This window comes from Daldinia vernicosa (genome assembly GCF_022497035.1).
Source record: "Daldinia vernicosa strain CBS 139.73 unplaced genomic scaffold F5Y00scaffold_14, whole genome shotgun sequence".
NCBI classification, from domain to species: domain Eukaryota; kingdom Fungi; phylum Ascomycota; class Sordariomycetes; order Xylariales; family Hypoxylaceae; genus Daldinia; species Daldinia vernicosa.
Window position 1 is genome coordinate 399,215 of NW_025953930.1, and position 13,381 is coordinate 412,595.

At 43.5% G+C, this 13,381-nt stretch overlaps 5 protein-coding genes across 5 annotated transcripts; 2 read left to right on the forward strand and 3 right to left on the reverse strand.

Annotated features, from left to right (window-relative positions):
- Positions 1 to 85: 85 nt before the first annotated feature.
- Positions 86 to 2,699, forward strand: F5Y00DRAFT_252254 (uncharacterized protein; the record flags this gene model as incomplete). The annotated part of the gene is made up of 6 exons (XM_048009918.1): positions 86 to 152; positions 213 to 706; positions 818 to 1,680; positions 1,761 to 1,819; positions 2,162 to 2,455; positions 2,506 to 2,699. 6 exons carry the CDS (start codon positions 86 to 88, stop codon positions 2,697 to 2,699), a joined length of 1,971 nt encoding a protein of 656 aa, XP_047866492.1.
- A 310-nt stretch (positions 2,700 to 3,009) lies between these two features.
- F5Y00DRAFT_232667 (uncharacterized protein) lies at positions 3,010 to 5,981 on the reverse strand. Its single transcript, XM_048007196.1, has 3 exons — positions 5,909 to 5,981; positions 3,739 to 5,847; positions 3,010 to 3,675 (listed from the first exon to the last, which is right to left on the reverse strand). Exons 2-3 carry the CDS (start codon positions 5,246 to 5,248, stop codon positions 3,230 to 3,232), a joined length of 1,956 nt encoding a protein of 651 aa, XP_047866493.1. The 5' UTR covers positions 5,249 to 5,847; positions 5,909 to 5,981; the 3' UTR covers positions 3,010 to 3,229.
- On the reverse strand, positions 5,844 to 6,688 carry F5Y00DRAFT_232669 (ergosterol biosynthesis protein-like protein Erg28). Its single transcript, XM_048007197.1, has 2 exons — positions 6,483 to 6,688; positions 5,844 to 6,414 (listed from the first exon to the last, which is right to left on the reverse strand). Exons 1-2 carry the CDS (start codon positions 6,546 to 6,548, stop codon positions 6,061 to 6,063), a joined length of 420 nt encoding a protein of 139 aa, XP_047866494.1. The 5' UTR covers positions 6,549 to 6,688; the 3' UTR covers positions 5,844 to 6,060.
- A 385-nt stretch (positions 6,689 to 7,073) lies between these two features.
- Positions 7,074 to 8,147, reverse strand: F5Y00DRAFT_252257 (uncharacterized protein; the record flags this gene model as incomplete). The annotated part of the gene is made up of 1 exon (XM_048009919.1): positions 7,074 to 8,147. The coding sequence occupies one exon, from the start codon at positions 8,145 to 8,147 to the stop codon at positions 7,074 to 7,076; it is 1,074 nt and encodes a 357-aa protein (XP_047866495.1).
- A 2,151-nt stretch (positions 8,148 to 10,298) lies between these two features.
- Positions 10,299 to 12,332, forward strand: F5Y00DRAFT_33329 (uncharacterized protein). Its single transcript, XM_048013496.1, has 2 exons — positions 10,299 to 10,652; positions 10,714 to 12,332. The coding sequence occupies exons 1-2, from the start codon at positions 10,603 to 10,605 to the stop codon at positions 12,212 to 12,214; spliced, it is 1,551 nt and encodes a 516-aa protein (XP_047866496.1). The 5' UTR covers positions 10,299 to 10,602; the 3' UTR covers positions 12,215 to 12,332.
- Positions 12,333 to 13,381: the final 1,049 nt, after the last annotated feature.

A 13,381-nucleotide genomic window follows, 5' to 3' on the forward strand; every position in this document is an offset into this window, starting at 1 on the left:
CTAGTCAACCCAACACCTAATCGCCTTACGCCTTGATCCTCCTATCTTTTTACCTAGGCTACCTAACTAATAAATGAGTAATATAATGAAATTTCCACCTATATCAATCCCAAAGGAAGGATGGAGACGCACTGGACTTATGAACCTTATCTGTACATGTTGTTGCGGGACCCTACTTCTTGTCTATCTGGTTGTAATGATGACACAGCGAGGGTCTACACTTAATTCAACCACCATTATCCTTCAAGGCAACTGTCAAAAAGCGCATAGAGCTAATTCAGTACTTCACTTCCTTATAAGCATAACATCCACCCTCATTCTCGCATCATCGCGGTTCTTTATGCAGGTGTTAAGCTCCCCATCACGTTTGGAGATTAACCGCGCCCATCTACAACTTCGATCATTAGAGATAGGGATCTCGTCTATGAAGAATATTCCTTTCATTTCTAGATATAAAGCTATTGGCTGGGCTATCCTTCTTATTAGTTCAACCCCTATCCATCTACTTTTCAGCAGCTCAGTTTTCGAGACTCGTTTCCAAAATTCAGACTGGCGCCTAACCGTGGCATCGGGCTCTTTTAGCACTCAGCAAGTTGCTTTCTTTCCACCCGGAGCTAGTTTGACAAACGCTGGCGCTGAAAGCATTACCTGGAATAGTTCCCTTCCAGACCATACGTGTCAATACGTGGAGGGTTACGGCGAACATGTAGCCTTAGAAGACTATTGGGATAAGCAGTCCCCCGCATATGATAATATTACAAAAACGGCGAGAGAGTCGATATTTTGGCACAACATCACATCACATCATTGTAAAAAGCATTACGCATCTTGCAGACCGAAAAACGAATACCGGGACGTCGTCATTGTTGTTGACACCAAGGCTGATAACCCAGAGGGATGGACGCGGTCGCAGGTTTTCAGCGATCCATCTAACATTCTAGGGCCAATCTGGAACCCGCATATACCGCGCAACGATCTCAATTCCTTGTGGTATTCTACACAGTGTACCACTAACTTACCCACAGCCATCGGCTTTCCCGACGACTGGAGAACTGCAAGGTGTATAAGCACTTGTGGGCGTGTTCTGGGATTTAAATCGATTTCAATACCGACAAATGAGACAGCTTTATCAGAATCAGATTGGATAATCGATTTACACAGACCATCGCCCTGTAGTACCCCTAACGAAAAGAGATACGGGTACAACGATAGCTTTAATAGTTTTCCCGTACGGTATTGCCTCGCCGAGCCATCCCCAATATCTTCATGCCAGGTGGGATTGTCAAATATACTGTTGCTTGTCACGACAGGCTGCGTTTTCTTGAAAGCATTCATATGTACGTTGGTGGTTGTTTATCTCCCACACACATCATTAGTTACTCTAGGGGACGCGCTGGAATCGTTCATCTCGGACCCGGATCCGGTTACTATGGGGCTAGGCACTTTTAATATCTATGATAGCCATCGAATTCAATTCGGGCAGTTCGCGGATGCTGAAACCGAGAGTGCGACCAATCTCAGCGATACAGCCCGGCCTCGTCTTTGGAACCGCGGTACGAATAGACTCATATCCATCGTCCCTAAATGGGCTTGGTCTGGTACCCTGATACCAATAGTCTGCTTTATATGTATTGGAGCATACTATGCAAAGCTTATAGTTGTATTTGATAGAGTGAGTCTGTAAGTAAAGTACCATCTTTTATTGTTTAGTTGTACTAGTCGCAAAGAAGAGAGTATTAATCATTCTGACCTAAAATCAGCCAGGGAACTATAGGGGTATCCGAGTCACCTTTTTTCATAAACGGACTTTTGAAAGAGCGTGGATACTTAAATATGCTACTCATCGCTAGCGCACCGCAATTTATACTATCCTACTCCTTTTATTCATATACTTTCTTATTTACTCGTTTAATAGCCGAGAAAGAGTTTAATTCATACAGTCTAGCGCCACCTAAACCGCTCCGGGTATCATATCCCACAGGCGACCAAGTCTCAACTTACTGGCTGCAGTTACCATATCTTTATAGCTTGCCTCTTCTCGTTGCAAGTTTTCTATTGCATTGGCTTGCCTCTAATTCGCTCTACATCTTTGCGAGTCAAGGAGGTAATATCTTTGGTAGATTATCATCGTGCTCAGTCTAACGTACTAATCTAAAATTAGGGTACCTAGTGGACAATTATAATAAGGACTCCTGGAGCCCTGGTAATAAATGGGGTATTACTGAAGGAACTATTATTCTGTTAGGCTTCTGGCCCCTTGGGATCCTGATAGCTTTACTCGCGGGCCTAGCTCTGGCGATTTTCCCAATTATATACGGCATCCGCAGGCTTCCCGGTGATATGGTATTTGGGGCATGTGACTCGCTCGTCCTTTCAGCAGCTTGCCACCCCCATATCCCATCCTCAGCATCCCTTCAAGATGGTCTTAATACGCGCGAAAGTCCAGACAGCGAGGGTAAGACTCCGTACTATTAGTGTGCTAGCTTTACTGACATTACTCAATAGGTGAAGAGACGAGCAAAGTTACCAAGTATGAACCGCTGCGTGAGCTTTCAAGGGGGAAGCTTAGATGGGGTGTAACAAGACTACCCTCGGGGCTTTCTACTTCTATTGACCTTGAGCAAAACATAATGCACCTGAGCTTTACCAGGGAGGATGAGTATATATCTAAGCCTGTAGATAATTCCTTATATGTATAAGGACGAAGATAATGGAGAAATATCCACAAGAGCAAAGTTGATTATAATAACCCGCACAAATGTCCTTTCTCTATACGTTAGGTAACTTTCTAGGAGATAGAAAAAGATAACAGCTTGCTACATTCGTTATTTACCCCTAGTTGTGCTGGAAGATACGATATATGAGCTGTACGTTGTATATTGACCTAGTTAGTCTATCAACCGTATGGGTGTCTAGGGAGGCTCTTATATCTACATTCCATGCTAATTAAGATACCATGTATTATATCTGGGAATAAATGGGCATTTCACTTGCGCTCACAGTGTTCGCTTTCTAATGAATATATATATTACATCGAAAGCGATTGCAGGTTCTGTCTCTTAAATACACCAGGTGAGCTGAGCTGGATCAGTCCGGGCTAATCATCTAGTACCTAGAGGACATTCGCAAGCCGACTTCCTCAAGCAACACTCTTATCTAGGGTCCTCATCTATAGCAGCTGGATTTCGTATACTATCCTCCCAGAACTACCTATCTTGAATTGGGTCTGTCAATTTCTACCCTGCATCATACGCCTTAGACGTAACATCATTTCTTCGTCTATGAGTTCCGGGGGTAGATCGAAGCGTTGGCGACGCGCGCCGTTTGCGTTGGCGTCCGGGTCAAACGGATTTCTTATGTGAAAACCCCCTCGGCGCGCCCTGGGCCGATTGGCTCCCCCTTCGTCGCCTGCAGGAGGCACGGGGCCGGGAATAGGGAGAGGTTCTGCGGGCCCGACGGGAAAGAAGATGTTTTGCCGCGGCTCTTGTCGTCTAGGGATAGGAACCTGTGGCCCTGGCGGCGCGTTCATAAAAGGCATGAATGCCCTGCCTCCTTCGTAATTAGGTGGGTTATCGTGATACCGACACTCTTGCGTGTGGTGACACTGAAGGTAATCTTGTTCGTCTCTGTAGTACGGCTCGAAGCATAGCCAGCACCACTCGTGGCCGCAAATACCTAGCAAATTTAAATTACTTTGGTGTTCTATAGCTAACAGGTTTAAGGAGATTAAATGCTTACAGGTGACATGATCACACCCTATGTATTTGTTGATATTCCTCTTGCAACCGGGGCATGGTTTGCTCATCTCCTTGATGTGTTTTTCAGACGCTTCCTCATTCTTCCTTTGCTTACGTGTTCGCTTGTCGTATTCATCACAAGTTTCCCCTTTATGCCAAGGAACGTTGTGATGGATGCAAACGTAACCTCTGCATCCATGACATTTCGCTTTTGAACAGCCTGCCGGATTAATCTGGCCTGACTCGCATCCAGGGTTCAAACACCACATAAATTCCGGGTTTCTCGCAAGCAGGGCCTTCGTGGCTAGCATATCATATTTATCGAATATTTCTCGGGAGGCAAAAGCTCGAATGTTCTCGAACTTGAGTAGTTGGGGACATTCAGGGCATTTTAAGCGGTCCCACGCAATTCTTTCCAAGCTCGAAGCTATCCAGAGGCCAACGCAGGCTTTACAAGTAGTAGCATCATGCTCACAAGCCGCCGTAATGCGTTTCCTGTTTGGCATCTCGGAGACTCTCTTCTCGTCGCCGCATACGATGCACGTCTCCGACGTAGGAACCAACCAACTCTCGGCGCGAACGAATTTGTCCTCTACGGAACGGGGAACTTCAAAGTCGATAGTCGCTCCGGGACGAATATGGTTTGCGCTCGTGACCAGCTTACCATTATGGGTCAGTCTGATATCTTCAAAGTTGAGCTGGCGCCGGCGAACTTTATTATCAGAGTGAACCGTCGTCAATACCTCGTTCTTGAGCCAATTCTTGAGTTTTAATGTGTCTGCATAACCACGGCGGTTAAGGCATGGCTTATGGCAGATGTACTGTTCGTTGAACCCTCGCAGGACGAAATAGTTGTCGGCCGGTTTCATACTAATAATTAGATAACGACAAAGCCATGTCATCACCTTGCGTACTTCCCAACTGTTTCCTTCCAGCAGCCTCTGTTCCAGGCCACCTTCTGTTTCGATCACGATTTGGTTGGCATTTTGTACTAGAGCCTCCTTGGACTTGTTGGTATCTCGTAGGAGGTTTGCTATAATCTCCCGAAGGCTACCTACGGACTTTCCCATAGCAGCTTCACGAGCGATCGCTTCCCTCTCCGGCCTGCGCAGCTTCAAATTGGTCCCTCGCCACGCGACTCTGAACGAACCGTCGTCACCTTTCCGCAACACCCTATAAAATAATAGTCGCGAATCCTTGGGGATATCATCTCCCTCCAAGCGTTTGTTGTCGGAAAAGAATTGCACCTCGGCATCCTCTGGAATTTCTTGGGCCCCCTCCGGGAATCGCTTCTTTAGTAAGGCACACAGATCGTGTAGCTGCCAAGTCTTAAAAGTAATTTTTACAGGATTCCGCTCGGTAAAGGTGTCGTCGAGGTCAATAAGCTCTACCCTCCTTTTCTCCTGAGAGGAATCGTGACGCCTTGAAGGATGCGCGCGCCTATCGCTGCGATGCCGTGATGATTCCGTAGAGCGATTTGCGGAGGTCAATGGCCGGCGATATGAAAACATGGTTGAGGTTGCGGGTAAATTAGGAGTGGTAGTTGATCGTTGGTGACATGTAATAGTAATAGATATAGTTGCTCGATACAATATCCATGTGGCAGAACTGGAGTGGCTAGAGCTGATACGACCAATGAAATGAATGAATGAATTATCAAATGGAATGCTGATTTATACGCCAGATAAACTTGTTGTTCTTAAATCATTAACTATGGAATAATAAAATGAAGCCTTGAGCGGGAGTCATAGCTTGCGCAAGTCGGTCACCTATGGCCTGCGGGGCAAAGCGCGAGCTACATTCGAAATAGAAGCGATGTACCTCATCTTTCATCCGTGAATACATGCATAAGGTCGCGACCTAATGTTTCAAGTACCTACCTTATACCTGATTTCTAATTGGGCGACGACTTCGAAGCTTCCACCGCTTCGTTGGGTGGTGCGGTGGCACCAAACATTATGTGAAGCCACGTGAGATAATGCAACATAGCTCTATGAGCTGTAGCCAACTGGCATGCCTTGTGAGCTGCCCTGAAAAGGTGGAATTAGAAAGGAAAGAGGCAAAAAAAGAAAAAAAAAAGAGACGATGTTTCAAAAAATCAAGCTGGCGGTTTGTAACCATAAGAAGTAGAGCTGGTAAATGGCTAACAGGTAGCTGACTTAGTAACTAGGCGAAAAGCATTAGGTAATACAGCATACCTGTTATAAGGTAAGCTATCCTTGATATCCAATATCCAATATCCCCGTTTTATACCTAACCTATAGAAATAAACATCTCACTTGCCCGCATACACCGATACCCGTATAGGAGGTATATTCCCCCCTTACTGCGACAGGTACCAATCCCGCTCCAACACCATCCAAACTAAGCCAGTACCCGCAATCACATAGGGGAAACTGGCTTCACGAAGTCTCGCGCTCTTATAAATGAACGCCTCGGTGATGTATAAAAAAAGCACCCCGACAAAAGTCCAAGCCGCAAGATCGTACACCTGGGGATTGGTAATGTAATATGCGGCGTAAATCCTGATCATGCTCGTGTATAAGTTCTTCACGCCGTACACGTGTGCTAGCAACGAGTGCGGAGGAGGCGCCCCAGGGCCGCTAAACGCCCGAAGCGCTGTTGTCGGATTATTCACATAGCACACAACGCTATGAATCGCCGCAGATAGACTATTCTAATAAAGGCCGTCTCGGATTAGCTGGTTTATTTCCGCAATAACTACGCCCAACTATCAAAACTTACGTAGAACAAAAAGTAAGGCAGGTAACCACCGTGCTGTTGCGGGAGGATCGAAGAAAGCTTGTCCATCGTGCTTGGACTAATTGATACTCCCTAGGACAATAGGTGAGGTGATAGGTACCTAAGGTAGGTATGTGATTAAGAAATTGTAAGAGTCCATGACGGACTTTTATAAAAGAGCTAATCGGTAAGGATCATTTGCTTACACGACATCGGATGCGTATTCCGATACTAGACGACGCTATGAAGCATTTATAATCCTTTTATCCCTTGCAGGGACCCGCATCTTCACAACGAATGGGATTTATTTCATTCTATTCACATATTCTCTCTACTATGAATCGTATTTTTGATTATCTATTCACTATTGCAGGTCTGACCCTTATCAATAGTTACATATCTCTCAGTTGGCCCCCATTTTCTTTTCAGGACGAATTCGATTAAGACACTTGCTTACCTCGGGTTCGCGGTGACAATTTGATCTTTAGATTATGATTCTACATAATATTTACCTGCGTATCCAAAATTCGTATTATTTATTAATCATAAGTTATGGGGGAAATAATACCCTTACACGATACGAGCGGATGCTATTCAATAATGAAGAAATAAGAAATCCGTTGATTCATCCGTCAACCGATCGACGAGAATAAGTTTACCACCAGGACGTACAGCGGGCGAAAAAATCTTGATCCAATTAGGCCCCCCGTCTATCTCGTCTGCTTCTTCAACAAGTTCCGCCGTGCATGCGTCGTAACTCGTGTCGAAGCTGTAGCTCTGCAGGCCAGCAATAACCAACAACTTCAATCGTAGCCAGCGGCCCATTTCTTGCGCCCGCCTTATGATCTCGCCTTTGCCGATGCACCCGCGATCAGTGTTAACGTCGTGGCTATAGATGCGTAGGTCCAGAAGGACGCTCTCCAGCATCGGCATCTTTGACCACGATAGCCATAGGGGTGAACCACGATCTAGGTCGATAAGCATATCGAGCGCCTCAAGGTTAGCATCGTTTGTCTGGGCCTCGAATCCGATCATACTACGAGCGTCAACATCCATGAGGGTTAGCGGTGAACGAATTACGATATGACGCAGGAGCTTAAAGATGTAAGGTGAGCCACTTGGCATAACTTTCTTATCAGCTTCGGGATCTTCGTCATCATAGGGAAGAATACCTCGTGAACGCTTTCCTCTGATGGGAAACGTATCTCTTCTATTTCCTAGAAAGGATTCCTCAGCGATGGTAGGAGGGAGACCGTCTGCGGCGAGTTCGAAAACTTGTGCGCCTTCGAGGCAGAGGACCCTGATCACCTCGTTATTACACCACTTATTAAGTGCTAAAAGATTCTTATCAGGGAATTTCACAGGGAGAAAGTTATGATCATCGTCACCATGTCCGAGGCTGGTTATGAGACTGCCAACTTTGCCATCAATGCCTCGTGTGTATGTGACGACTCTCGTTAAATTCAAGGGGTTGTCTGATAGTGGGTTATATTGCTTACGTGGATGCCAGTCAGGCACTAATAAATCCAGAGCGCATTGGTCTATGGAAAGCAGTGATTCGGATAAAACACTGGAAATAATTTCGGGGGGAAGGGAGACGCTGGCGTCCGTTTCCGCCTCAGTTCTTCGCCTCTTCTTCTCTCGGGGATTATCGTCTAGGATATCCATCTTACGTTTTCGACCCCCGAGCTTGCTGTTGAGGCTCCCGGAGCTTCTATCGTGGGGTAATGCGGCCCTAGTCTGGGGAAACTCGACAACCTGAGATGGTAAGCTTCGGGAGCATAAAGTACTCAAAGGGCTCGCCGATGTTGCCTCTACATCAACGAGAAAGGGGGTATAAATACCGCGTTCGCTGCCTGCATAAATACCGCGTTCGCTGCCTGCATAAATGCCGCGTCCACTCTCTGTATCAATAAGCGCATAGCTTTGTTTTCCCAGGCCTTTTTCTCTTCGCGGGCTTTTTCTACTTCTCGAATTTTTTCCTCGTAGGCTTTTTGCTCTTCGTCTAGTTGTTCGGCCGTCTTCATTTGCCCCGACCATTTCTGTCTGCATGCGGTGCAGGTGTACTGAAACCGGTTATCAAAGTTTCCTTTTCTCTTATCGGGAGACTTTCCATGAAACCGCGACATGCAGATTAAAGGTTTAGATGAGCTGATTATAGACTGTTCTCTTGGACGCTGACTTTCGGAGCTGGAAGATGAGTGATCGTCCCTCTGGAGTAGTCGTCTCGGGAAGGACGGGAGTGCTCGTCTCGTGGAGGAAGGATGGATTTTCAAAAACATATTTGGCAGCGGAATAGAAGACATGGCAGCGGAATAGAAGATATAAGCTTGCGCTGCCGTGGAGCGGTCGTGTAAGATTTAGAACTATAATAGCATGGGAGCTTTTGAGATATATATAATCCTTTGTTCTTTACAGAACGAAGGCGCTGTTTGGGTTTGAACTATGTCTCGCATAGTCATAGTCATAGTTTTAGATAATAAGTTCTTAGTAAAAGTTTAGATTTATCACTTCGTCATATCCTAGTGCGCGAACCATTGCCTTGTTTCACTTCCACATAGGTTAATACTGTTCTGGGAACTCTTTAAAAAGACTGATTTCCTTTCTCGGGGGTGGCTGCGGTTAGATAAATCAATTGCAAGTGAAGAAAGTAATTATTCAATTATATTTGTATGTTGGGGCTCTTACTACGGTGGTCTCCTGGGTAGACAAATCTGAGATTCAGAAGCCATCGTATCCAACAAGCTACCCAAGGAATATTGAATGAAGACGGATATTTCTGGGCTTTCTTATTCTAGACTGACCAGTTCTCGAAAAGCTTCATGGTTTTTGAAAAAGTATTACGGTCGGGTACGAGTGCTAATATAGAGTTGTTGGCTTTGTTTCTTGATCATTTTGCAACAGCAATAAGCTTTATACTATTCACAACAAAGTCAATGCGATTCAAAGATCAGACAACCGTCGCCATGTACAATTTCTTTACTGAGTATACCTGGAATATGCTTCATCCGACCTTAATATTTTAGCGATATCGCTTTTTCGCAATGTAAACCTACCTACATACTACCTAATAGTCTATCCCATATCTAGATTATATGTTATTTGTACTGTAAGAGGAATAAGCATTATATAGTATAATCCATAATTATGCACTAAAATTATCCGGTTATTCCTTGGGGCGTAGTGGCTGTAAGATGCTTAAGAATATATACGGGCTTCGTCTCTGGATGTACCGAAGTCCCCATCAAAAGTTTTGTCTATACGTGCCACCTGATAGCTTTTGATGCAGCTGTCTAGGACCTGACACCATGCGCCAGCCAAGATTATGAACGTATACAAAACTTTAGCTTTTATAACATCCAATTTTAGCTTCAATAGGTATGTTAATGAAAACATTAAAATTAGACCTATTTTAAGACTAAAAGCTGCTTTATATACCTATTTAACTTTTATTGTTTGAGGAGAAGATTTTAAGTTATTATGTATAAACGAAAGTAGTGTAATATGGATAGTACATGCGCTTAATGGCCTATAGCTGTTGCCAAGCCCTGTCAAAGCTGGTCAAAAGCTAATAGGGGCTGGCCTATGGACAAAACTCTTGATGGGGACTTCCGTAACTCCTTATATAATAAGAAATAAGAAATTTGAAGTCCACTAGATTTGAATAATAAACCAATGGGAGCGGTTCCGAAATTGAATGAAACGGAGAAGCTGCCACTATGCGTTTGAAAGAGTGAAGCATTATTTTTGTTAGAAAACCGAGTTAAATTAATATTCCACAAGTTTATTCAAAATCTGATCAGGCCAAGAGTTCAGAATGGACAAGGATCTGAATTATGTCAACCGCCAGACCACGTAACCTCTTTTTTAAGGCGTCAGTTAGACTTGCCTCTCATTGGCTTGCTCGGACTCGAGCCTTGTCGACCCGCTGGACTGTAGCTAGCGCGATCCATCTGGCAGGGATACTCCGCGTTTTGAGATATCAATCGCAAACTCACATTACACTAAGTCGTCATCCACGGCACTGGTGTCATACAAAGAAGGGCAACTCGCATTTGGTGGATCGCTTAGGCTAGAAGTCTAATGAAATACCAGACGCGTATCTTTCGACTTATTCATCGAAATGCCTCGGAAAGGGAGTCATAAAGTCAGGACGGGTTGTCTAACCTGCAAGTAGGTTCTGCTTGAGTAATCACCAACCAATTACCTAGCAGCCCTGATTAACATCTGATAGAGCACGCAAAGTGAAGTGTGACGAAGGCAAGCCACACTGTAACCGTTGTATTACCACCGGGCGCGCTTGTAGCGGCTATGTCACTAAACCGAGCTCGGGACTGCTCTGGAACCGCCCGCGTCAGCTATTCCAGAGTATAGACAGCGCCAGTGAAGGAAGAGCCCTGCATTTCTTCTGCGAAAAGACGGCCCAGTTTTTATCAGGGGCCACCGACCCGTACTTCTGGACCCATTTAGTTATGCAGTTCAGCAATTTTGAACCCGCCGTTAGACATTCTGTCATAGCCATAAGTTCGTTATATGAACAGTTCCAAGCCGAGGGCGAAAAGTCCCACTCAGGGGTTCAGCTAAGAGATAATAGCCTTGCGCTACAGCATTATAACGCTGCTATTCGCGAACTAAAGACAACAGATAACCAACCTCTAGTACTATTAGTCTGCATTCTTTTTATATGTATCGAATTTCTGCAGTCTAACAAAGAGACAGCCATCCAACATTGCAAACATGGCATTGCTCTGCTCGACAATGCTAATTACTCCTGGGCAAGAGAACACTTATTGCCGGTATTCAGGCGACTAAGTTCTTTCCCATTCTTCTTCGGGGCGGGGACTATCGACTTTCCCGACCTTGTCTTCGTAGATAGCCCTCTTCCAACATCCTTCGACAACTATGCCGATGCGGCGTCAGCAATGGATTATTTACAAAGTAGAACATTACGTGTTACACGATTGGCAGATGCGTACCGTTTTGGGAACTTACGGTACAGGACAGCGTCATCTGACTTGCTAGAAGAGCAGAAGGTAGTTGTAAATCTCCTAGACGAATGGCAAGTTTTATTCAAAGGCCTGGACACTAGGTCAATGTTACCGAGTACACCGACAACAGAATTGTACAATTTAGGGATAGATTTCATCCAAGCAATGTCCCGTGCGATTCTACTAGTACGCTACGAGCTCAGTCGAATCACACTAGCCATAGCTTTCGAGCCCAACGAGATGTGTTACGATCAATATCTAAGCGGTTTTCAGCGAGCACTCGATTCATGCATACTTGTCGACTCCGTACTTCCCGACGAATCTCGAATGCCAACTACGAAACGTGAACCACAGTTCATTTTCGAGACAGGCTTCGTGGTGTGGCTTCACCTTATTGCAACAAAATGTCGAGTCTTGAACGTACGGTTAGAGGCTTTACGCTTAATAAGAATACTCGGGGTTCCACGAGAAAACCTGTGGGAACTAGACCAGATATATGCGTTGGCGCGCCGGGTTATCGAGATTGAGCACGGTGTCGTACTAAACGACGACGGGCAACCAGCAACTGCGGTTCAATACCCAGGTTTACCACCAGACGAGAGAAGGGTACGATTTACCATAATGGAGCCGAGGTCGTCTACGTATATTGATTTAAATGGAAATGAGACTTGTGGATGGACAGTAGGTTTTGTTATGCGGGATGAACGGGATGCGATCGTCACCCGCAACGAATTCATCCCTGCTTAATAGGAGGTACCTACCCATTACGGATAACATATTCCTTCTCATAACCAAGGGTAAAACCTTGCACGAATAACGAAGAGACGGGTCTGATTTCCTAGAGATACCCTACCTTAGCGCGCGGGGGGGGTATTTGAAAATGCTTATAAAGATAATTTTCGTAGTAAAAATATTTAAGTAATGAAATTAAAAAAATAAAATAAATTTATTTTTTAAAAATAATAACTATTATTATATTATACGTAGTATAATTTTTAAATATAAAATTATATAATTATATAAATAATTTTTTTAATTTAATAATGTTATATATATAAATATTTTAAATAATAAAATGATTTTATACCAATTACGTAAAAGTAATTATTTTAAAATAAAAAATCATTTTAATAATACCTTTTAATAAAAAAACTTACATATATAATAAGGCCTTATATAAGTAAATTTTTAATCTTTTTTACATAATTAATTAATTAACTTAATTAAATGGATTAGCTATTTATGTAATACGAGGTAATTATACGTTAACTTATTAACTTTAATGTAAAACTTTAAGGTCATACGTTCGAATCCTTATAAAACAGCTACTCGTTTCGAAAATTTTTATTTTTTTTTTCATTTTTTTACCTTTTTCCTTGCTTACGTAAGCATTACCTCACCATGTTACACTTTTAAAAACATTACCTCGATATGTTACACTTTTAAAATCATTTTAATGTAAAAACATGTTATACATATAAAAGTATATATAAAATAAATACATTTTCAACTTAAAAGCATATTATATATATAAACCCATGTTTAATATTTAAAAGTATGTATAAAACAAATATATATTTACTTAAAAACTTTCTCCTTAACATGTTCGCGTAACATTATTTTAATAACTCGACATTATCACTGTAAACATTTTGAAAGACCCCCCCCGGGCGGTAAGGTAGTTTTAGCTTACCCAAAAGTTTCGGTAGCGTCGGTTGTACTATTAGAGAATATAGGTTAGGCAGTTAATGTAATCGGTAGGGCTGCACATGGTATAAGCCACCTTTCATAGTTTGCCCTCCGTCTTTCTATAAAACGACCTAAAAGAGACAAGCAACGGGATCTAAACTTAAAGAAATACAAGTTAGAATGTCAACAAGCTACAGGTTCGGTCTGCTACCTCCCTTGAATATA

Excerpts from the sequence above, each read along its gene's own strand:
- F5Y00DRAFT_232667 (XM_048007196.1), bottom strand. The coding sequence starts at position 5,248 with ATGTTTTCATATCGCCGGCCATTGACCTCCGCAAATCGCTCTACGGAA. Across the intron at positions 3,676-3,738 it reads AGGGTGTGATCATGTCACCT|GTATTTGCGGCCACGAGTGG; the intron begins GTAAGCATTTAA and ends TAAATTTGCTAG.
- F5Y00DRAFT_232669 (XM_048007197.1), bottom strand. The coding sequence starts at position 6,548 with ATGGACAAGCTTTCTTCGATCCTCCCGCAACAGCACGGTGGTTACCTG. Across the intron at positions 6,415-6,482 it reads TGCCTTACTTTTTGTTCTAC|AATAGTCTATCTGCGGCGAT; the intron begins GTAAGTTTTGAT and ends GGCCTTTATTAG.
- F5Y00DRAFT_33329 (XM_048013496.1), top strand. The coding sequence starts at position 10,603 with ATGCCTCGGAAAGGGAGTCATAAAGTCAGGACGGGTTGTCTAACCTGC. Across the intron at positions 10,653-10,713 it reads ACGGGTTGTCTAACCTGCAA|AGCACGCAAAGTGAAGTGTG; the intron begins GTAGGTTCTGCT and ends AACATCTGATAG.